Source organism: Heterodontus francisci, chromosome 30 (assembly GCF_036365525.1).
Source record: "Heterodontus francisci isolate sHetFra1 chromosome 30, sHetFra1.hap1, whole genome shotgun sequence".
NCBI classification, from domain to species: Eukaryota; Metazoa; Chordata; class Chondrichthyes; order Heterodontiformes; family Heterodontidae; genus Heterodontus; species Heterodontus francisci.
The window spans coordinates 61,441,236-61,466,228 of record NC_090400.1 but is presented as its reverse complement, the minus strand read 5'-3'; the positions used below and the strand labels follow the sequence as shown (position 1 = coordinate 61,466,228).

The 24,993-nt window shown below is 45.3% G+C and overlaps 1 protein-coding gene across 1 annotated transcript in view; it reads right to left on the bottom strand.

Moving 5' to 3' along the window:
• smg6 (SMG6 nonsense mediated mRNA decay factor) overlaps positions 1-24,993 on the bottom strand; it is a 451,841-nt gene that overhangs the window by 18,319 nt on the left and 408,529 nt on the right. Inside the window, 1 exon segment of the mRNA XM_068010820.1 lies at positions 11,703-11,914. Within this exon segment, the coding sequence (XP_067866921.1) occupies positions 11,703-11,914 (212 nt within the window).

Sequence of the window (24,993 nt, the reverse complement as noted above, 5' to 3'; positions counted from 1 at the left end):
TAATTGTCCACCACCATTCATGACTGGATATGGCAGGACTACAGAGCTTAGATCTGATCCGTTGGTTGTGGGATCGATTAGCTCTGTCTATCACATACTGCTTACGCTGTTTAGCACGCAAGTAGTCCTGAGTTGTAGCTTCAACAGGTTGACACCTCATTTTGAGGTATGCCTGATGCTGCTCCTGGCATGTCCTCCTGCACTCTTCATTGAACCAGGATTGATCCCCTGGCTTGATGGTAATGGTAGCGTGGGGGATATGCTGGGCCATGAGGTTACAGATTGTAGTTAAATACTATTCTGCTGCTGCTGATGGCACACAGCGCCTCATGGATGTCCTGTTTTGCAGTGCTAGATCTGTTCAAAATCTGTCCCATTTAGCACAGTGGTAGTGCCACACAACACGATGCAGGGTACCCTCAACGGGAAGACGGGATTTTATCTCCATGAGGACTGTCTGGTGGTCACTCCTACCATGGAGTCATGGAGAGATGCATCTGCAACAGGCAGATTGGTGAGGATGAGGTCAAGTATATTTTCCCCTCTTGCTGGTTCCTTTACCACCTGCCACAGACCCAGTCTAGCAGCAATGTCCTTTAGGACTCGGTCAGCTAGGTCAGTAGTGGTGCTACCGAGCCTCTCTTGGTGATGGACACTGAAGTCCCCAACCCAGAGTACATTCTGCGTCCTTCGCATCCTCAATGCTTCCTCCAAGTGGCGTTCAACATGGAGGAATACTGATTCATCAGCTGAGGGAGGGCGGTAGCTGGTAATCAGCAGGAGCTTTCCTTGCCCATGTTTGACCCGATGCCATGAGTCTTCATGGGGTCCGGAGTCGATGTTGAGAACTCCCAGGGCAGCTCCCTCCCGACTGTATATCACTTTGCAGGCCACCTCTGGTGGGTCTGTCCCGCTGGTCGGACAGGACATTCATAGAACATAGAAAATAGGAGCAGGAGTAGGCCATTCGGCCCTTTGAGCCTGCTCCGCCATTCATTATGATCTTGGCTGATCATCCAACTCAGTAACCTGTTCCCACTTTCCCCCCATACCCTTTGATCCCTTTCGCCCCAAGAGTCTATATCTAACTCCTTCTTGAAAACATACAATGTTTTGGCCTCAGCTGCTTTCTGTGATAGCGAATTACACAGGCTCACCACTCTCTGGGTGAAGAAATTTCTCCTCATCTCAGTCCTGAAAGGTTTACCCCGTATCCTGAGACTATGACCCCTGGTTCTGGACTCGTCCACCATCGGGAACATTCTTCCTGCATCTTCTGCATCTAAAAATAAAACAGGACCTCGAGGGTTGTAATCTCGGGATTACTCCGTGTGCCACGTGCCAGTGAGGCTAAAAATAGGAAGACAGTGCAGCTAAACACGTGGCTGAACAGCTGGTGTAGAAGGGAGGGTTTCAGATATCTGGACCATTGGGATCTCTTCAGGGCCAGATGGGATCTGTACAAGAAGGACGGGTTGCACCTAAACTGGAGGGGCACAAATATCCTGGCTGCGAGGTTTGCTAGCGTCACTCGGGAGGGTTTAAACTAGTGTGGCGGGGGGTGGGAACCAGAGCAGTAGGACAGCAAGTGAAATAAATGAAGGGGAACTAGTAAATAAGTCCAGTAAGACTAAGAGGAAGAGGAGGCAGGGAGATGTTGCGGAGAACAGCGGAACTGGTGGTCTGAAGTGCATTTGTTTCAATGCAAGAAGTATAACAGGTAAGGCAGATGAACTTAGAACTTGGATTAGTACTTGGAACTATGATGTTGTTGCTATTACAGAGACTTGGTGGAGGGAAGGACAGGATTGGCAGCTAAATGTTCCAGGATTTAGAAGCTTCAGGCGGGATAGAGGGGGATGTAAAAGGGGTGGGGGAGTTGCATTACTGGTTAAGAAGAATATCACAGCTGTACTGCGGGAGGACACCTCGGAGGGGTCATGCAGCGAGGCAATATGGGTGGAGCTCAGGAATAGGAAGGGTGCAGGTCACGATGTTGGGGGTTTACTACAGGCTTCCCAACAGCCAGCGGGAGGTAGAGGAGCAGATATGTAGACAGATTTTGGAAAGATGTAAAGGTAACAGGGTTGTAGTGGTGGGTGATTTTAACTTCTCCTACATTGACTGGGACTCACTTAGTGCTAGGGGCTTGGATGGGGCAGAATTTGTAAGGAAAATCCAGGAGGGCTTCTTGAAACAATATGTAGATAGTCCAACTAGGGATGGGGCCGTACTGGACCTGGTATTGGGGAATGAGCCCTGCCAGGTGGTCGAAATTTCAGTAGGGGGGCATTTCGGGAACAGTGACCATAATTCCATAAGTTTTAAGGTTCTTGTGGATAAGGATAAGAGTAGTCCTCGGGTGAAGGTGCTAAATTGGGGGAAGGCTAATTATAACAATATTAGGCAGGAACTGAAGAATTTAGATTGGAGGCGGCTGTTTGAGGGTAAATCAACATCTGACATTTGGGAGTCTTTCAAACGTCAGTTGATTAGAATCCAGGACCAGCATGTTCCTGTGAGGAAGAAGGATAAGTTCGGCAAGTTTCGGGAACCTTGGATAATGCGGGATATTGTGAGCCTCGTCAAAAAGAAAAAGGAAGCATTCTTAAGGGCTGGAAGGCTAGGAACAGACGAATCCCTTGAGGAATATAAAGACAGTAGGAAGGAACTTAACCAAGGAGTCAGGAGGGCTAAAAGGGGTTATGAGAAGTCATTGGCAAACAGGATTAAGGAAAATCCCAAGGCTTTTTATACGTATATAAAGAGCAAGAGGGTAACCAGGGAAAGGGTTGGCCCACTCAAGGACAGAGAAGGGAATCTAAGTGTGGAGCCAGAGGAAATGGGCGAGGTACTAAATGAGTACTTTGCATCAGTATTCACCAAGGAGAAGGACTTGGTGGATGTTGAGCCTAGGGAAGGGAGTGCAGATAGTCTCAGTCATCTCATTATCAAAAAGGAGGAGGTGTTGGGTGTCTTGCAAAGCATTAGGGTAGCTAAGTCCCCAGGGCCTGATGGGAGCTACCCCAGAATACCGAGGGAGGCAAGGGAAGAAATTGCTGGGGCCTTGACAGAAATCTTTGCATCCTCATTGGCTACAGGTGAGGTCCCAGAGGACTGGAGAATAGCCAATGTTGTTCCTTTGTTTAAGAAGGGTAGCAAGGATAATCCAGGAAGTTATAGGCCGGTGAGCCTTACGTCAGTGGTAGGGAAATTATTAGAGAGGATTCTTCGGGACAGGATTTACTCCCATTTGGAAACAAATGGACTTATTAGCGAGAGACAGCATGGTTTTGTGAAGGGGAGGTCGTGTCTCACTAATTTGATTCAGTTTTTTGAGTAAGTGACAAAGATGATTGATGAAGGAAGGGCAGTGGATGTTATCTATATGGACTTCAGTAAAGCTTTTGACAAGGTCCCTCATGGCCGACTGGTGCAAAATGTGAAGTCACATGGGATCAGAGGGGAGCTGGCAAGATGGATACAGAACTGGCTCTGTCACAGAAGAAGAGGGTAGCAGTGGAAGGGTGCTTTTCTGAATGGAGGGATGTGACTAGTGGTGTTCCGCAGGGATCAGTGCTGGGACCTTTGCTGCTTGTAGTATATATAAATGATTTGGAGGAAAATGTAGCTGGTCAGATTAGTAAGTTTGCGGACGATACAAAGGTTGGTGGAGTTGTGGATAATAATGAGGATTGTCAGAGGATACAGCAGGATATAGATCGGTTGGAGACTTGGGCGGAGAAATGGCAGATGGAGTTTAATTCGGACAAATGTGAGGTAATGCATTTTGGAAGGTCTAATGCAGGTGGGAAGTATACAGTAAATGGCAGAACCCTTAGGAGTATTGACAGGCAGAGAAATCTGGGCGTACAGGTCCACAGGTCACTGAAAGTGGCAATGCAGGTGGATAAGGTGGTCAAGAAGGCATATGGCATGCTTGCCTTCATCGGTCGGAGCACAGTGCATAAAAATAGGCAAGTCATGCTGCAGCTGTACAGAACTTTAGTTTGGCAACACTTAGAATATTGCGTGCAATTCTGGTCACCACACTCCCAGAAGGACGTGGAGGCTTTGGAGAGGGTATAGAAGAGGTTTACCAGGATGTTGCCTGGTCTGGAGGGCATTAGCTATGAGGAGAGGTTGGATAAACTCGGATTGTTTTCACTGGAACAACGGAGGTGGAGGGGCGACATGATAGAGGTTTACAAAGTTATAAGCGGCATGGACAGAGTGGATAGTCAGAAGCTTTCTCCCAGGGTGGAAGAGTCAGTTACTAGGAGACAAAGGTTTAAGGTGAGAGGGGCAAAGTTTAGAGGGGATGTGCGAGGCAAGTTCTTTACACAGAGGGTGGTGAGTGCCTGGAACTTGTTGCCGGGGGAGGTGGTGGAAGCAGGTACCATAGAGACGTTTAAGAGGCATCTTGACAAATACATGAATAGGATGGGAATAGAGGGATACAGACCCCGGAAGTGCAGAAGGTTTTAGTTTAGGCAGGCATCAAGATCGGCACAGGCTTGGAGGGCCGAATGGCCTATTCCTGTGCTGTACTGTTCTTTGTTCTTTGTACCCTATCAAGTCCTGTTAGAATTTTATAGGTTTCTATGAGATCCCCCCTCACTCTTCTGAACTCCAGCGAATATAATCCTAACCGACTCAATCTCTCCTCATACGTCAGTCCCGCCATCCCAGGTATCAGTCTGGTAAACCTTCGCTGCACTCCCTCTATAGCAAGAACATTCTTCCTCAGATAAGGAGACCAAAACTGCGCACAATATTCCAGGTGTGGCCTCACCAAGGCCCTGTATAATTGCAGCACGACATCCCTGTTCCTGTACTCAAATCCTCTCGCTATGAAGGCCATCATACCATTTGCCTTTTTTACTGCCTGTTGCACCTGCATGCTTACCTTCAGCGACTGGTGTACGAGAACACCCAGGTCTCATTGCATATTCCCCTCTCAGTTTATCGCCATTCAGATAATAATCTGCCTTCCTGTTTTTGCTACCAAAGTGGATAACCTCACATTTATCCACATTATACTGCATCTGCCATGCACTTGCCCACTCACTCAACTTGTCCAAATCACCCTGAAGCCTCTCTGCATCCTCCTCACAACTCACCATCCCACCCTGTTTGTGTCATCTGCAAATGTGGAGATATTACATTTAGTTCCTTCATCTAAATCATTAATATATGTGAATAGCTGGGGTCCTAGTACCGATACCTGCGGTACCCCACTAGTCACTGCCTGCCATTCGGAAAAAGACTCATTTATTCCTACTCTTTGTTTCCTGTCTGCCAACCAATTTTCTATCCATCGCAATATACTACCCCCAATCCCATGCGCTTTAATTTTACACGCTAATCTCTTATGTGGGACTTTGTCGACAGCCTCTGAAAGTCCAAATGAACCACATCCACTGGCTCCCCCTCATCAGCTCGACTCGTTACATCCTTGAAGAATTCTAGTAGATTTGTCAAGCATGATTTCCCTTTCATAAATCCATGCTGACTCTGCCCGATTCTACCACTGTTCTCCAAGTGCTCTGCTATAAAATCTTTGATAATGGACTCTAGAATTTTCCCCACTACTGACGTCAGGCTGACTGGTCTATAATTCCCTGCTTTCTCTCTACCTCCCTTTTTAAATAGTGGGGTTACATTAGCTACCCTCCAATTTGCAGGAACTGTTCCAGAGTCTATAGAATCTTGAAAGATGACCACCAATGCATCCACTATTTCTGGGAGGTAGATTATCAGGCCCTGGGGATTTATCCTGGGGATGGTGTCTGGGACATTGTCTGTAAGGTATGATTCAATGAGTATGACTATGTCAGGCTGTTGCTTGACTAGTCTGTGGGGCAGTTCTCCCAATTTTGGCACAAGCCCCCAGATGTTAGTAAGGAGGACAGGGTTGACAGGGCTGGGTTTTCTGTTGTCATTTCTGGTGCTTAGGTTGATGCCGGGTGATCATTCCTTCTCGACTTTGTAGCGGTTTGAAACAACTGAGTGGCTTGCTGGGCCATTTCAGAGGGCATGTAAGAGTCAACCACATTGCTGTGGGTCTGGGGATACATGTAGGCCAGACCAGATAAGGACAGCAGATTTCCTTCCCTAAAGTACATTAGTGAACCAGATGTTTTTTTTTATGGCAATTGACAATGGTTTCATGGACATCATTCGACTAGCTTTGAAATTCAGATTTATTCATTGAATTTAACTTCCACCTTCTGCCATGGTGGAATTTGAACCCATGTCCCCAGAGCAATAACCTGGGTCTCTGGGCTACTAGTCTAGCGACAAGACCACTACACCACCGCCTCACGCTAGTCCATTCACTTTATGCACAGCAAGGTGTCAAAGTGACTGCATGGCAGGAGTTGCCCTGGGAGTTCTCAACATCAACTCCAGACCCCATGAAGACTCATGGCATCAGGTCAAACATGGACAAGGAAACATGCTGCTGATTACCACTTACCGCCACCACCCACCACCACCCCACCCCCCCACTCTCAGCTGATGGATCAGTACACCTCCATGTTGAACAACACTTGGAAGAAGCACCGAGTGTGGCAAGGGCACAGAATGTACTCTGGGTGGGGGACTTCAATGTCCATCAGCAAGAGCGGCTCGGTAGCACCACTACTGACCTAGCTGGCCAAGTCCTAAAAGACATTGCTGCTAGACTGGGTCTGCGGCAGGTGGTGAGGGAACCATTAAGAGGGAAAAATATACTTGACCTCAACCTCACCAATCTGCCTGCTGCAGATGCATCTGTCCATGACAGTATTGGTTGGAGTGACCACCGCACAGTCCTTAAGGAGACAAAATCCCGTCTTCACATTGAGGATACCCTCCATCATGTTGTGTGGCACTGCCACCATGCTAAATGGGACAGATTTCGAACAGATCTCGCAATGCAAAACTGGGCAGCCACTTGGCTCTGTGGACCATCAGCAGCAGCAGAATTGAACTCAACCACAATCTGTAACCTCATGGCCCGGCATATCCCCCACTCTACCATTACCATCAAGCCGGGGGATTGACCCTGGTTCAATGAAGAGTGCAGGAGAGCATGCCAGGAGCAGCACCAGGCATACTTCAAAATGAGGGGTCAACCTGGTGAAGCGACAACACAAGACTACTTGCGTGTCAAACAGCATAAACAGCATGCGATAGACAGAACTAAGTGATCCCATAACCAACGGTTCAGATCTAAGCTCTGTAGTCCTGCCACATCCAGTCATGAATGGTGGTGGACAATTAAACAACTAACTGGAGGAGGTAGCTCCACAAATATCCGCATCCTCAATGATGGGGGAGCCAGCACATCAGTGCAAAAGATAAGGCTAAAGCATTTGCAACAATCTTCAGCCAGAAGTGTCAAGTGGATGATCCATCTCGGCCTCCTCCTGAAGTCCCCAGCATCACAGATGCCAGTCTTCAGCTAATTTGATTCACTCCCCGTGATATCAAGAAACGACTGAAGGCACTGGATACTGCAAAGGCTATGGGTCCTGACAACATTCCGGCAATAGTACTGAAGACCGGTGCTCCAGAACTTGCCACATCCCTAGCCAAGCTGTTCCAGTACAGCTACAACACTGGCATCTACCCTGCAATGTGGAAAATTGCCCATGTATATCCTGTACACAAAAAGGACAAGTCTGATTGGCAAGATGTGACGAGTGGAGTCCCGCAGGGGTCTGCTGGGGCCTCAACCTTTAACAATTTATATCAATGACTTGGATGAGGGGAGCGATGGCAATGGTAGCTAAATATGCAGATGACACAAAGATCGGTAGGAAAGTATGCTGTGAAGAGGACATAGGAGGTTTCAGACAGATATAGATAGGTTGTGAGAGAGGGCAAAAATGGCAGATGGAGTATAATGTGGGAAAATGTGAAGTTGTTCACTTTGGCAGGAAGAATAACAAAGCAGAGATTTTCTTAAATGGGGAACAACTGCAGAATTCTGAGGTGCACAGGGATCTAGGTGTTCTAGTGCATGAGTCACAAAAGGTTAGTATGCAGGTACAGCAAGTAATAAAGAAAGCTAATGGAATGCTATCCTTTATTATGAGAGCAATTGCAAATAAAAGTAAGGATGTTGTGCTTCAGTTATACAGGGCATTGGTGAGATCACATCTCGAATACTGTGTGCAGTGTTGGTCTCTTTATTTAAGGAAGGATGTGAATGCGTTGGAGACAGTTCAGAGGAGGTTTACTAGCATTAAGGAGCCCTAGCAAAACTGGAGTCGATGGGAATTGGGGAAAACTCTCCGCTGGCTGGAGTCATAGTGCAAAGAAAGATGGTGTGGTTGTTGGAGGTCAATCATCTGAGCTCCAGGACATCAATGCAGGAGTTCCTCAGGGTACTGTCCTAGGCCCAACCATCTTCAGCTGCTTCATCAAGGACCTTCTTTCAATCATAAGGTCAGAAGTGGGGATGTTCGCTGATGATTGCACAATGTTCAGCACCATTCGCGACTCCTCAGATACTGAAGCAGTCCATGTAGAAATGCAGAAAAACCTGGACAATATCCAGGCTTGGGCTGATGAGTGGCAAGTGACATTCACGCCACACAAGTGCCAGGCAATGTCCATCTCCAACTAGAGAGAATCTAATCATCTCGCCTTGAAATTCAATGGCATTACGATCATTGAATCCCCCACTATCAACATCCTAGGGGTTACCACTGACCAGAAACTGAACTGGAGTGGCCATATAAATACCGAGGCTACAAGAGCAGGTCAGAGGCTAGGAATCCTGTGGCGAGTAACTCATCTCCTGACTCCCCAAAGCCTGTCCACCATCTACAAGGCACAAGTCAGGAGTGTGATGGAATACTCTCCACTTGCCTGGATGGGTGCAACTCCAACAACACTCAAGAAGCTCAACAACATCCAGGACAAAGCAGCCCGCTTGATTGGCACCCCATCTACAAACATTCACTCCCCCACCACCGACACACAGTGGCAGCAGTGTGTACCATCTACAAGATGCACTGCAGCAATGCACCAAGGCTCCTTAGACAGCACCTTGCAAACCCGCGATCTCTACCACCTCGAAGGATAAGGGCAGCAGATGCATGGGAACACCACCACCTGCAAGTTCCCCTCTATCCTGACTTGGAACTATATCATTGTTCCTTCACTGTCGCAGAGTTAAAATCCTGGTATTCCCTTCATAACAGCACTGTGGGTGTACCCACCCCACATGGACTGCAGCCGTTCAAGAAGGCAGCTCATCACGATCTTCTCAAGGGCAATGAGGGATGGGTAATAAGAGCTGGTCTTGCCAGTGATGCCTGCATCACATGAATGAATAAAAAAACTTCAAAGTTATTCATTTATCTGTGAGATGCATTGAGATGTTCAAGCGATGTGTTTTATCTGTCAGTTTTATCTGGTGTGGTTGCTGCCAGGAGCATTGGAGTTAAGGTCAGACACTCTCTGAGCATTAAGGAGTCAAATTCTGCAAGAGGAGGAATAACAATGGGGTAAGCTGGGGTCGACCTATTGTATGCCAGTGGCAGCTGAACTGCAGCATTTAAAAGTTTAGTAATAGAGATTACAATAGGTACATTTAAACACGAGGCTGTCGGCAGCAAATTTAAAATTAATAAGTTAAAAGGAATTTAATTCCTTCTACAAAGAGTGTCTGGACGTAAAATACAGCCAATCTGAGACGCAAGAAGCTAGACCACGGCTGTTATTCTAAAACTTTCTAGTGCATCTCCTGGGAGCCTCCCCTAGCCCTCGAGTTGGAAAGCCTATTGCTCAGAGTGGCACTGCAGCACATGGACCAGGAAGGACCCACCTTCTGTTAACCCCTCTCAGCTGGGGTTGCTACAGGTTGGTTCAGCAGCACTGAACTAGGGCAAGGAGAGCAAATGTCAGTCACCATTCCTGCTTCTGATCACTGCTGAGAGATCCCTGTGCGAAATGAGTGAGAGTGCAAGAGAATGCGAGTGAGTCTGTTGTCTGTAATGTCCTCACATGGCTTGATGTCAGTTGAGTGAAGGTGTTGGAGGTGTCTGGCTCTTTTGAAACTGAGTCTCAGCATAATCAGTGCTTTTGATAGGGAAGTGCGGGAGGCGAGAAATTTCTAATTTGGACTGGTACAGTGTTTCGTCTCATGGATCTCAGTCCTGCAAATTTCAGTTGACCCACAGCCTTTTGGAGAAGCGTGTTCCAGATATATACTACCCTTTATGTGAAGAGTGTTTGCTGATTTCATTCCTGAATGGCCTGGTTCTAATTTTAAGATTGTGCCACATGGTTTGGATTCTTTCATCATAGGAAATGGTTTTTCTACGCTACATACCTGTGAATGTGTATATTGTTTAAAAGAAGGCGACAATCTGAAGGTGGGTTGTGGGTAACTACACGTCCAGAATGACTTTTCCTCGAAGAATGAAGTTGGGATGGCTGATTTTCAAAGCCTCGCTGAAGCTGGTGTTACAAGAACCTGTTCATACCTGATACAGGCTGGGACATAGCTGCATAACAGGAATATGCAATTTATCAAACCCCTAGCACTGCTGCCTCTCAAATCTTGACAAACAGTAATTCATAAAGTTTACAAAAAACACACAAGAAGTTTTTTTTAAAAAAAGTGAGAGATCGTGTGTCTGGAGGGCAACATTTCTGGATCAGACCGTTCCAGACTTGATCATGCAGGCTCCGAGGGCATCAGAAGAGATATAAAACTTCACGATAGAGCCAGTACCAACAAGGCAACTGTCTGATGCTTTCAACAAAAAAGGCAGCTGTCTAGATATGAGAAAAAGCTTCAGATTTAATGAGCTATTGAGGAGCCTGTCCCCTCCTTCACTGCTTTCCATATAACCAAAAATTGCCAATATTTAGCATCAGAGATCTGACATGAAGCATGACGGACTAACCCAATCCTGAAGGGATATGGAAAGGCTGCACAGGGAACTGTCAAACACTCTCAGTTTCCAGTTCGAACTAATTGCATTGTAATGAATGGTCACGGTGACCAAATCTGCCCGTCTTTAGATATTTTAGCAGTCAATGTACTGACAAATGTTTGTTGGAGATAACCAGACAGGCAACAATTTTCATCTCCTGAGTACAACAGGTTACCTTGCTAGGTTACCTGAGAGAGCATGAAGAGTCAACTAGATTCATGCAGAGGCCAGGCCGGGTAGGGTAATCCTGGGGACATTAGGGTCTTTATGATAATCCACCAGCCTGCTCAAATATGACCAAATTTATTGAACTCAGTTTTACACTTGCCCTGGTGGGATTTAAACTCATGATTTCTGGATTGGTAGTCCAGTGCTACATTAGACAAACAAAGCAGTCATTTTGTTTACAGCAACATATGGAAATAAGATGAATGACTTATGAATCTGTTTTGGCGATATTGGTTGAAGGAGGAATGTTCATCAGGAGACTGGGAAAATTGCCTGCTTTTCTTTGAATAGTGCCATAGGATCTTTAATATTCACCTGAACCACCAGAACAGGGAGACAGTTTTACATCTCATCCAAAGGACAGCACCTCAAGCAGTGCAGCATTTCCTCAATGCTGTACTGAAGCGTCAGCTTATTTTACTTGCTCAAGTCCTGGAGCGGGGCTTGAACCCACAAACGACTGAGTGGAACTAGATTGTGGGGGAGAAAAGGTAATGGAGGGTTGCGACACATTTCCATTACTGTAGTTACCTGCTGCCCGGTCGTATCCTCACTTCGAAACGCAATTGACTCCAGCTCGTTACCTCTGCTGGTTAGAGCCCGCAGACATGAGTCACGGGATTCAAACTTTTGTTCCAGGAAGTCAATGGCTTTCTTGGCTCTCTCCTGCACCAATTTGGCATGGTTTCCACCATGGTAGTCTGTGTCCTGGCCTTTAGCCAGACCATCCAGCTCATTAATCACTGAAACATTAAACAGCACAGATAGCCTGTCAATTCTACATCCAGTATTTGAAAAGGCAGGAAATTATCCAAAATTTCATTGTATTAACACATCCAGTTTGAGACTGCACAGACACAGTGAAATCTTCCTAAAATATATATCTAACCAACCAACACAAGTGAAGTGGCTGCATATGTGCGCCACCCACTGAAGTGACTCTGCTCAGTTCATCCAAGAACACAGATTCAGTTTGCGCCCACAGGCACTGCAGCAAGGAGTTGCCAAGGTATTGAAGCTCCTGCTCACCCTGGCTGCTTAACTCTTTGACAGAATGAATTACCATAGCCAGTACTCTTCCGTACCCATTGAGGTTCAAAAAACACAAAGGCTGAAATTACACAGAACACCAGTGACTCAGTGTCTGAAAGAGAAAAAAAAAATGTTGATGGGCGATGATCCATCGGAACAGATGAAGGGTCTCACTTGAAACATTAACCTGTCCTCCTCTTCGAATAACCTGCTGTGCATTTCTAGCACTTCCTGTTTTTACTGGAGTTTTAGTTTAGTTTAGAGATACAGCACTGAAACAGGCCCTTCGGCCCACCGAGTCTGTGCCGACCATCAACCACCCATTTATACTAATCCTACACTGATCCCATATCCCTACCACATCCCCACCTGTCCCTATATTTCCCTACCACCTACCTATACAAGGGGCAATTTATAATGGCCAATTTACCTATCAACCAGCAAATCTTTGGCATGTGGCAGGAAACCGGAGCACCCGGAGGAAACCCACGCAGACACAGGGAGAACTTGCAAACTCCACACAGGCAGTACCCAGAATTGAACCCGGGTCTCTATTATTTTTTGCTGGTGACAATACCCCCAGGGATAGAACTAGGTTATTCAGACACAAGGATTGTTACTTCTAGGACTAAGAATGACTGACTGACAGATTGCAGCAGTTCAATATTCCATCAATACACAAGAGCAAACATTTCTCTCAGATACTGACACTCATCTCCTCGAATTGGTCACTGGCATGTTACAGTGTTGAAAAACTTTAGCAAAGTTGGTCCAAAAAGCTGAGAGAAAAATGGGAATCCTCAAAAAGTACTTGGTGCTTCAACTGGTGGCAAGAACAAAGGACAACTCACACAGCGATTGAATAATGTATTAAAAATAGCAAGTGCTGGAAATACTAAGCAGGTTTGGCAGCATCTGTGGAGAGAGAAACAGAGTTAACGTTTCAGGTCAATGACCCATCTTCAGATAGAATATTGTTCCTTCCTTGGCTGCTCTTGGGACTCAATGCAACCCAGTGTCATCAAGAGCAATAGACTGGATAAACACTGTTTGCTCTGTGAGAGAAATCACCCTCTGCTACTCTGAAATACTGACATAATGCCAGTCCTCTACAAGACCATGCCTGGACGAGAGTCCCAAGAGTTGCTGGCACAACAGCCAGACCTCCCTCTCTATACCAGAAACACAACAGCTGCTCTCAACATTGTGTGTCAAAAAAAAACTGCAGAGTGTACAAGGAATAGAACTTCACAATATTCCCTCTCCTGTCTGTGGAACTTCCTCCAGACAGCAGTGTCACCTGGAATTCTGGCCATTGTATGCAGAAGCTGAAATGCAAAACTGAACAACACTTGTCACGTGATGGCTTTTTCCAGCTTGCAAAGATTAGGTTACAGGAATTTACTGGGCTTTCTCCTGGCACTTGCTAATTCTACAAATTTCTGGGCTGCTAGCAACCACCAGTCAAGGAGACATTTGTACTCATGCCAGTTGCCCCCATCTGCAACCTATTATATGCCCCAAACACATAACTGGCCACGAAAAAAATATTGTATTAAAAGGCTGCAATTAGGAGAGGCAGAGAGGGCTGGATAGTGCAATGAGTTAGGTAGACACACTGTCCTTTCACCTCTGCAACAGTGGTTCAAACCTAGCCCAGACTGATTGGGTGAAAATCTCCCTTTGTTGGCTTTGTTGAAATGAGTTTGGACAGTTATCTGCACAGTCCGTAGTAGGCATGGGCCCGAATCACGAAACTCTAGTTCAATTGCTGGATTTCGTTTTGAATCTAAATTGCCACTCTCACTCAATGAGTAGCTAGCTGATGGTGGGAAAAGAAAAATGTCGCACTTGTGAGTTAAGGAACAAATGTTGGGACAGTGTAGAGGGAGCTTTACTCTCTATCTAACCCATGCTTTACCTGCCCAGGAATGTTTGACAGTATAACGAGAGCTTTAACTTTGTACCTAACCTACGCTTTACATTGACTCCTGATTAGGCAATGCCTTGCATTTTAAAATTCTCATCCTTGTTTTCAAATCCCTCCATGGCCTCACCCCTCCCTTTCTCTGCAATCTCCTTCAGCCCCACAATTCTCCAAGATCTCTGTGCTCTGCCAACTCTGTCATCTTGCGCATCCATGATTATAATTGCTCCATCATTGGCAGCTGTGTCTTCATTTGCCAAGGTCCTAAGCTCTGGTATTCCTTTCTTAAACCTCTCCGCCTCTCTCTCCTCCTTTAAGACGTTGCTTAAAACCTACCTCCTTGACCAAGCTTTTGGTCACCTGCTCTGATATCTCATGTGGCTTGGGCTCAAATTTCATTTGATAACGTCCCTGTGAAGTGCCTTTGGATGTTTTACTATGTTAAATGTGCTATATAAATACAAGTTACTGTTGCTTATCTGACATGGGACTGCTGGGTGGCAACACTGGACATTTCTCACTTTGTTGAAATAAGAACTTAAAAAAAGATTCAATTCAGCCATTGTCACTACATAGCATACTCCGCAATATGGCAGTGACTCATGCTGGTGCGTGTTCAGGATGGCAAACAAGCTGGCTGAAGCCAGGGTCAAACCACTTCTCGAGGGAAATCCAAAATAGATCAATTTAACTTTCCAGATCCTATGATATCATATAATTTGAGGATTAATCACTGATGTACATGTTGGGGGTGGGGGGGGGGGGGGGGGGGGCGCGGAATTTAAACGACCATCTCATCAATTTGATTTGGTTTTGGTTTAAGTTGCGAGCAGATGGGGGGAGACGGACTCCTGCAGTGGTGCCCTGATTGAATCCATTTAGCCGCCTGCAGTTATTGTTTTCTTGTTACTAATTTGAAACAGGTGAACAATTTGTTAAAAGCATGATCTAAAGATTTAGGGCAAGGGCAGTACTTTAGAAAAATGGAAGATTGTTCTCAAGGAATTAGACTGGCCTTTGTCAATGTCATATTATATCTGAATCAAACTAGAACACTGAGCAGGTATTCTATTACACTTTGAACCATTCATCATGGGTCTAAATGCAGCACCTTCACATTGCAGGCACCCAGATATGTCTAATGACTACCTCAATGGCAGTTTCATATCAGACCAAAAAATTAAGATTCAGATTCCACTTTCTGCGGTATCCCTCACCATTGAACAATCAGCATGAAATGTGCATCACTCAGCTCATATTTTACTCTAGAGGAACAACATTCTGGCTTGTTGGGAGTTGTTTCCAAACTCCATCCAAAAAGAGGAGCTGCTATAACGATAATTAGATGAAAAGACAAAACTGGAAAATCAACCCGCAAAAGGAGCGAGTGCGTCTCTGGGAAGGTTGGCAAAAAAGAATAAGGGCTAAAATGGTGTGCTTTAAAGTAGCAGACAAGTGTTTCAATATGAAGCACTCCAGGTCACATTTTCCAAAATAAAATCCTCCAATCTAGTATAAGATAATGAAGTTAATTTGTCCTTGGACACAGAACCCCAACATTTCCCAGTATTGTTTCTTGGCTCGCATGTGTCTGTCAGTGTGATTTCCAATGGAATTATTTGCTGATGTGCATCATACTCGAGGTTGGCTGAGCAGCTCCCTGCAGAGTACGGAGATATCAACAGCAGGTCTCAATGTGGAAAAACAAAGGAAAATCTCAGCAGTTCTACTTTAACCTGAACTGCATTTGGGGGGAGCATTTTACACTGAAAAGTGAAGAATGGAAGAGGAAAGTTACAACAAAATTACATCACAGTCTGCACTGCACACTGAATCCTCCACACAAGGAGTATTCCAATCCAGTTGCCCATCCTGTTTCCCATATCCCTTTATCCCAATTTCTTATAGCCACCTATCTAACCCATTCTTAAATGCTGACATAGTCTCTGCTTCAATTATTAATTCTGGAAGTGAATTCCACAAATTCTCTCTGAAAATACAGTTTCTTCTGCTCTCTGTCCTTACTCTTTTATGTTTGATCTTACAGCTATGTGCCCTTGTTGTAGGTCCCTCAATTACTGGGAAGTTTATTCTATCTACTCTCTCCCATCCTTTCACAACTGTAAACACCTCTATCAAATCCATCCATAATCTCCACTGTCCTAATAAAAACAGATCCAATTTTTCATGTTTTCTTTCATATTTACATTTCCTCACATCAGGCAGGCAGCCTCCTAGAGCAATATTATCTAATATTTTAATCACCAGTGGCTAATTATCAAATAAAAAATTAATAACCACTGTTGGGCATGTGATTTTAATAGTCATTTGCATGGTGTATGCATGTGAACATTAACCTTTTTGTGCATTTGTTGGCAAGACAAAAAGCAGAGTATGAACCTTTTTGGTCGTTGAGTGTTTTACTTCATTGGATAATGAATTGTGGTAGATGCTTGTTAAGTAAAGATAAGGGTGTGAAGTGCATTGCCTGTATTGTGAGACACGTTTTCTACTAAAATTAGCACGCATTGCCGTAGCAACACCTGGGGCTGATCAGTAATTTCTATGGACAATACTGTCATAGTAAAATAAAAAACTTGAGAGTTTCCAGCATTTTGTGCAGAAGGTTTTAGTTTAGGCAGGCATCAAGATCGGCGCAGGCTTGGAGGGCCGAATGGCCTGTTCCTGTGCTGTACTGTTCTTTGTTCTTCTGTTTTTATTTCAGATTTCCAGCATCGACAGTATTTTGCTTTTGTACTGTCATAGTGAATATGGGCCATATCTTCTCTATCACTTTTACATCCTTCTTACATGTGGAACCCGAAACTGCAAAAAACACTCCAATGGTGGTCTTAGTAAGGTTTTTTATAGTAAAAGCAAAATACTGCGGATGCTGGAAATCTGAAATAAAAACAAGAAATGCTGGAACCACTCAGCAGGTCTGGCAGCATCTGTGGAAAGAGAAGCAGAGTTAACGTTTCGGGTCAGTGACCCTTCTTCAGAACTGACAAATATTAAAAATGTCACAGGTTATAAGCAAGTGAGGTGGGGCTGGGGCAAGAGATAACAAAGGAGAAGGTGTAGATTGGACATGGCCACATAGCTGACCAAAAGGTCACGGAGCAAAGGCAAACAATATGTTAATGGTGTGTTGAAAGACAAAGCATTAGTACAGAAAAGGTGTTAACAGACTGAATATTGAACAGCAGCAAGTGCAAACATGAAAAAAAAACAGTGGGTAAGCAAACTGAACAAACTAAGATGAAATGAAATAAATGCAAAAAAAGGGGGTTGTAAAAAATGTAAAAAAGAAAAAACAACTAAAAATGAAAGTAAAATGGGGGGCTGTCATGCTCTGAAATTATTGAACTCAATGTTCAGTCCGGCAGGCTGTAGTGTGCCTAATCGGTAGATGAGATGCTGTTCCTCGAGCTTGCGTTGATGTTCACTGGAACACTGCAGCAATCCCAGGACAGAGATGTGAGCATGAGAGCAGGGGGGAGTGTTGAAATGGCAAGCAACCAGAAGCTCAGGGTCAAGGTTTATAGATTCGTTATTGCATCTTGACATTCAAATTCTCTCAGTCTTATAAAATTAATTATTCCATTTAACTTTTAATGGCCTTAACCACTTGAGATGCTACTTTTAGAGTCTTATGAACCCCCAAATGCCTCTGCTCTTCCACATCACCCACCCTTCCTCCATTCAAAGTATAATTATTGCTTATCACCAAAATATCTCACCTCACATGTACTGACATTGAATTTTATGCATCATATTTTTGCCATCTTATCAATATCCCTTTGCAACTTTCTTTGGTCTTCAGAATTGTTTTCACTTTATTTATTCATTCATAGGATGTGGGCATCGGTGGCTAGGCCAGCATTTGTTGCCCATCCCTAAATGCCCTTTGGAAGGTGGTGGCAAATCACCTTCTTGAACGGCTGCAGTCCATGTGATGTGGGTACACCCACAGTGCTGTTAGGTAGAGGGTCCTAGGATTTTGACCCAGTGACAATAAAGGAATAGCAATATATTTTCAAGTCAGGATGGTGTGAGACTTGGAGGGGAACATGCCGGTGGTGTTCCCATGCATCTGCTGCTCTTGTCCTTCAAGGTGGTAGAGAGAGATTGCAGGTTGGAAGGTGCTGTCGAAGAAGCCTTGGTGAGTTGCTGCAGTGCATCTTATAGATGGTACACATTGCTGCCACTGTGCGCTGGTGGTGGAGGGAGTGAATGTTTAAGGTAGTGAATGGGGCACTGATCAAACGGGCTGCTTTGTCCTGGATGGTGTCAAACTTCTTGAGTGTTGTTGGAGCTGCACTCACCTAGGCAAGTGGAGAGTATTCCATCACACTCTTGACTTGTGCCCTATAGATACTGGACAGGCTTTGAGGAGCCAATAGGTGAGTTACTTGCCAAAGAATTCCGAGCCTCTGACTGTTCTTGCAGCCATAATATTTATGTGGCTGGCCCAGTTAAGTTTCTGGTCACTGGTGACTCCCCACCCAACACCCCAGGAAGTTGATGGTGGGGAATTCAGTAATGATGCTGAATTGCCATTAAATGTTAAGGCAAAATGGTCAGACTTGCTCTTCTTGAGGCGGTCATTGCCTGGCACCTGAGTGGCATGAATACTACTTGCCACTTATCAGCCCAAGCCTGAATGCTGTCCAGGTCTTGCTACATGCAGGCACGGACTGCTTCAGTATCTGAGGAGTTATGAATAGAACTGCACACTACACGATCACCACCAAACAATGCCACTTTTGACCTTGTGATGGAGGGAAGGTCATTGATGAAACAGCTGAAGATGGTTGGCCTCCAACAACCACAACAACTTTCCTTTGTGCTAGGTATGACTCCAGCCAGTGAAGAGTTTCCCCAACCATCTTCAGCTGTTCCATCGATGACCTTCCCTCCGTCACAAGGTCAGAAGTGGCATTGTTTGGTGGTGATCGTGTAGTGTGCAGTTCTATTCATAACTCCTCAGATACTGAAGCAGTCCGTGCCTGCATGTAGCAAGACCTGGACAGCATTCAGGCTTGGGCTGATAAGTGGCTAGTAGCATTCATGCCACTCAGGTGCCAGGCAATGACCATCTTCAAGTCTGCCCAATTCCCACTGACTTCAATTTTACTAGGGCTCCTTGATGCCACACTCGGTCAAATGCTGCCTTAATATCAAGGGCAGTCATTTTCACTTCACCCCTGGACTTCAGCTCTTTTGCGCATGTTTGAACCAAGGCAGTAATGAGGCCTGGAGCCGATTGTCCTGAGCATTAGGTGTAAATGCTGCTTGATAGCACTGTCAATGACACCTTCCATCACTTTGCTGATGGTTATGCATAGACTGATGGGGCAATAATTGGCCGGATTGGATTTGTCCTGCTTTTTGTGGACAAGACATACCTGGGCAATTTTCCACATTGTTGAGCAGATGCCAGTGTGGTAGCTATAATGGAACTATTTTATCCTACTTTAGCATTGTCTTCAAATTTGGACACCACTCTCAATAGCCCTACATCCAAATTGCTGATGGATAGAGAGAATAGAAGCAGTCCCGGAACAGAGTTCGTTGGCACACCACCACACACCTCCAATCACTGTGAGAATGTTCCGTAACCCCTACTCTCTAAACAGTTTTCATCCAATTCTCTACCCTTTCCTTGACTCCATACCTTATAATCTTCTTCAAAAATCTCGTGTGGTTTCTTGTCAAAGACTTTCCTAAAGTCCATGTACACCAAACCCACTGCATTTTCCCCATTCATCATATCTATCACTTCCTTAAAGAGCTCAAGTTTGTCAAGCACAATCTTGCTTTCTAAAATATGTTGATTGTTTCTAATTATATTCTCTACATTAAAATTTTTCCACAAAAGACGTTAAACTAACTGTTTGCATTTATCTGGGTTACCTCTGTGTCCCTTTTTGAAAACAGTTATCACACCAGCCATGCTCCAGTCTGCTGGCACACATTCATATTTTGTCGGTGCTTATGTAGGTGCAATGTGTGCGTGGAGCTGGAGGACATAGGTGAGGTTTTAAATGTTTACTTTTCATCTGTGTTCACTATGGAGAAGGACAATGTAGGTGTAGAGATCAGGGAGGGGGATTGTGATATACTTGAACAAATTAGCATTGAAAGGGAGGAAGTATTAGCTGTTTCAGAGGGCTTAAAAGTGGATAAATCCCCAGGCCCGGATGAGATATATCCCAGACTATTATGTGAGGCAAGGGAGGAGATAGCAGGGGCTCTGACACAAATTTTCAAATCCTCATTGGCCACAGGAGAGGTACCAGAGGATTGGAGGACAGTGAACGTGGTACCATTATTCAAGAAGGGTAGCTGGGATAAACCAGGTAATTACAGGCTGGAGAGTCTAACGTCAGTGGTAGGAAAACTATTGGAAAAAATTCTGAGGGACAGGATTAATCTCCACTTGGAGAGGCAGGGATTAATCAGGGATAGTCAGCATGGCTTTGTCAGGGGGAAATCGTGTCTAACTAACTTGATTGAATGTTTTGAGATGGTGACTAGATGTGTAGATGAGGGTAAAGCAATTGATGTTATATACATGGACTTCAGTAAGGCTTTTGATAAGGTCCCGCATGGGAGAATGGTTAAGAAGGTAAGAACCCATGGGATCCAGGACAATTTGGCAAATTGGATCCAAAATTGGCTTAGCGGCAGGAGGCAGAGGGTGATTGATGGTCGAGGGTTGTTTTTGCGATTGGAAGCCTGCGACCAGTAGTGTACCACAGGGATCGGTGCTGGGACCCTTGCTGTTTGTAGTGTACATTAATGATTTAGATGTGAACATAGGAGATATGATCAGGAAGTTCGCAAATGACATGAAAATTGGTGGTGTCGTAAGTAATGAGGAGGAAAGCCTCAGATTACAGGACGGTATAGATGGGCTGGTAAGATGGGCAGAGCAGTGACAAATGGAATTTAATCCTGAGAAGTGTGAGGTGATGCATTTTGGGAGGACTAACAAGGCAAGGGAATATACAATGGATGGTAGGACCCTAGGAAGTACAGAGGGTCATAGGGACCTTGGTGTACTTGTCCATAGATCACTGAAGGCAGCAGCACAGGTAGATAAGGTGGTTAGGAAGGCATATGGGATACTTGCCTTTATTAGCTGAGGCATGGAATATAAGAGCAGGGAGGTTATGATGGAGCTGTATAAAACGCTAGTTAGGCCACAGCTGGAGTACTGTGTACAGTTCTGGGCACCACACTATAGGAAGGATGTGATTGCACTGGAGAGGGTGCAGAGGAGATTCACCAGGATGTTGCCTGGGCTGGAGCATTTCAGCTATGATGAGAGGCCGAAAAGGCTAGGGTTGTTTTCCTTAGAGCAGAGAAGGTTGCGGGGGGGGACATGATTGAATCACAAAATTATGAGGGGCATTGATAGGTTAGATAGGAAGAAACTTTTTCCCTTAGCGGAGGGGTCAATAACCAGGGGGCATAGATTTAAGGGAAGGGGCAGGAGGTTTAGAGGGAATTTGAGGAAAAAAATGTTAACTCAGAGGGTGGTTGGAATCTGGAACGCACTGCCTGAAGGGGTGGTAGAGTCAGTAACCCTCACAACATTTAAGAAGTATTTAGATGAGCACTTGAAACGCCATAGCATACAAGGCTACGGGCCAAGTGCTGGAAAATGGGATTAGAATAGTTAGGTGCTTGATGGCCGGCGCAGACACAATGGGCTGACGGACCTGTTTCTGTGTTGTATAACTCTATGACTCTTAATATTCAAGGATACAAAACGTTCAGAAAAGATAGGGAAGGAAAAAAGTGAGGTGGGGTGGCAGTACTAAAGAGGGAAGCCATTGTAATGTTAGAGAGAGGGGACATCCTTGAGGGGGCAAAGACAGAATCCATTTGGTTGAGTGGAGAAGCAAAAGGGGGATGATCAAACTACTGGGCTTCCAAATAGTGAGAGAGAGATAGAGGAGCAAATCTGCCAGAAAATCACAGAGATGTGCAAGAACATATTGGTCAAGGAAGTTCTGAAAAACATGGGCGGCGCAGTGGTTAGCACCGCAGCCTCGCAGCTCCAGCGACCCGGGTTCAATTCTGGGTACTGCCTGTGTGGAGTTTGGAAGTTCTCCCTGTGTCTGCATGGGTTTTCTCCGGGTGCTCCGGTTTCCTCCCACAAGCCAAAAGACTTGCAGGTTGTTAGGTAAATTGGCCATTATAAATTGCCCCTAGTATAGGTAGGTGGTAGGGAAATATAGGGACAGGTGGGGATGTGGTAGGAACATGGGATTAGTATAAATGGGTGGTTGATGGTCGGCACAGACTCGGTGGGCCGAAGGGCCTGTTTCAGTGCTGTACCTCTAAACTACAGAGTGGTGATATTGGGGGACTTTAATAACCCAAATATTGATTGGAATAATGTTAAAGGGAAAGGAGGGGGAGGAATTTCTGAAATGTTTTTCAGAACTTCCTTGACCAATATGTTCTTGGTCCAACTAGGAAGGAGGCATTGCTGGATCTGGTGCTGGGGAATGAAGTGGGCCAAGTGGAGCAAATGTCTGTGGGGAAAACAAAGAGTGGTCATTGTGTCATAAGGTTTAGATTAGCAATAGAGAAGAGCAAGGAAATACCTAAAGCAAAACTTCTAAATTGGAAGAAGGCTAACTTCAATGGGATGAGAGGGGATCTAGCCAGGGTAAAATGGAACCAAAGATTGACAGGAAAAACTGTAACGGAACAATGGGTGTTCTTTAAGGAGGAGATGTTTAAGGTACAGGCTAGGTAAATCCCAACAAGGGCGAAGGGAAGGGAACTAAAGCCAGGGCTCTTTCGATGATGGGGCAGATGGAGAATATGATGAAACAAAAAAAAGAGGGTGTATGATGCATGTCGGGTGAATTCTTCAAGCGAGAACCAGGCCAAATACAATACGTTGATAGAGCAGGTGAAGAGGAAAATACAACTGGCGGAGAGAGAACATGAGCATAGCATGGCAGCTAACATAAAAGGGAACCCAAAATCTTCTACCGGCAGGTAAATAGTAAGCCAGTAGTTACAGGTGAGTTGGGGCTTATTCGGGACAGAAAGGGTGGAAGGACATTCCACATAACTACAGGCAGGTCAGTTTCACATTTCTGGTGGGTAAGGTTTTAGAAACAATAATCAATATAAATACCTTTATAAAGCTCTGGTTAGGCCACAACTTGAGTATTGCATCCAGTTCTGGTCACCACACTTTAGGAAGGATCTGAGGGCGCTTGAGAGGGTGCCATGGAGATTTACCAGAATGGTTCCAGGGATGAGGGATTTTAGCTACAAGGTTAGGTTGGAGATGCTGGGGTTTGTTCTCCTTGGAGTAAAGGAGATTGAGGGGAGATTTGATAGAAGTGTACAAGATTATGACAGGTTTGGATAGGGTAAACAATGAAAAGCTGTTCCTATTAGCTGATGGTTCAAGGACTAGGAGACACAAATTGAAGGTTTTGGGATGCAGGGGGGGATGTGAGGAAGAACATTTTAACCAATGAGTGGTAATAATCTGCAACTCGCCGCCTATGAAGGTGGTGGAACTGGAGACGATGAATGATTTCAAAAGGAAACTGGATGGGCACTTGACGGAAATTAACTTGCAGGACCACAGGGATAGAGTGGAGGAATAGGACTGACTGGATTGCTCCACAGAGAGCCGGCATGGACTCAATGGGCTGAATGGCCCCATTGTGTGCCATTATGACTCTGGACTCTATGACAAGACATTGGAAAACTTGCAGACTGGGCAATTAAATGGCAAATGATCTTCACCATTGATAAATGTGAAGAAATGCACTTTCATAGGAAAAACAGAAACATCATTTAAACCATTGAAAATAAGGGTAGGTGGTGGCGTAGTGGTATTATTACTGGACTAGTAACCCAGAGACCCAGGGTATTTATCTGGGGAAATGGGTTCGAATCCCACCACAGCAGAAGGTGGAATTTGAATTTAATTAATAAAAAAAATCTGGAATTAAAAGCTAGTCTAATGATGGCCATGAAACCATTGTCGATTGTTGTAAAAACCCATCTGGTTCACGAATGTCTTTTAGGGAAGGAAATCTGCTGTCCTTACCTGGTCTGGCCCACATGTGAATCCAGACCCACTGCAATGTGGTTAACTCTTACATGCCCTCTGAAATAGCCTAGCAAGCCACTCAGCTGTACCTAACCGCTACGAAGTCAATAAAAAGGAATGAAACCGGACGGACCACCCGGCATCGACCTAGGCACCGGAAACGACAACAGCAAACCCAGCCCTGTCGACCCTGCAAAGTCCTCCTTACTAACATCTGGGGACTTGTGACAAAGTTGGGAGAGCTGTCCCACAGACTAGTCAAGCAACAGCCTGACGTAGTCATACTCACGGAATCATACCTTACAGACAATGTCCCAGACAATGCCATCACCATCCCCGGGTACGTCCTGTCCCACCGGCAGGACAGAGTCACCAGAGGTGGTGGCACAGTGGTATACAGTAGGGAGGGAGTTGCCCTGGGAGTCCTCAACATCGACTCTGGACCCCACGAAGTCTCATGGCATCAGGTCAAATATGGGCAAGGTAACCTCCTACTGATTACCACCTACCGCCCTCCCTCAGCTGATGACTCAGTACTCCACCATGTTGAACACCACTTGGAGGAAGCATTGAGGGTGGCAAGGGCACAAAATGTACTCTGGGTGGGGGACTTCAATGTCCATCACCAAGAGTGGCTTGGTAGCACCACGACTGATCGAGCTAGCCGAGTCCTAAAGGACATATCTGCTAGACTGGGTATGCGGCAGGTGGTGGGGGAACCAACACGAGGGAAAAACATACTTGACCTCGTCCTC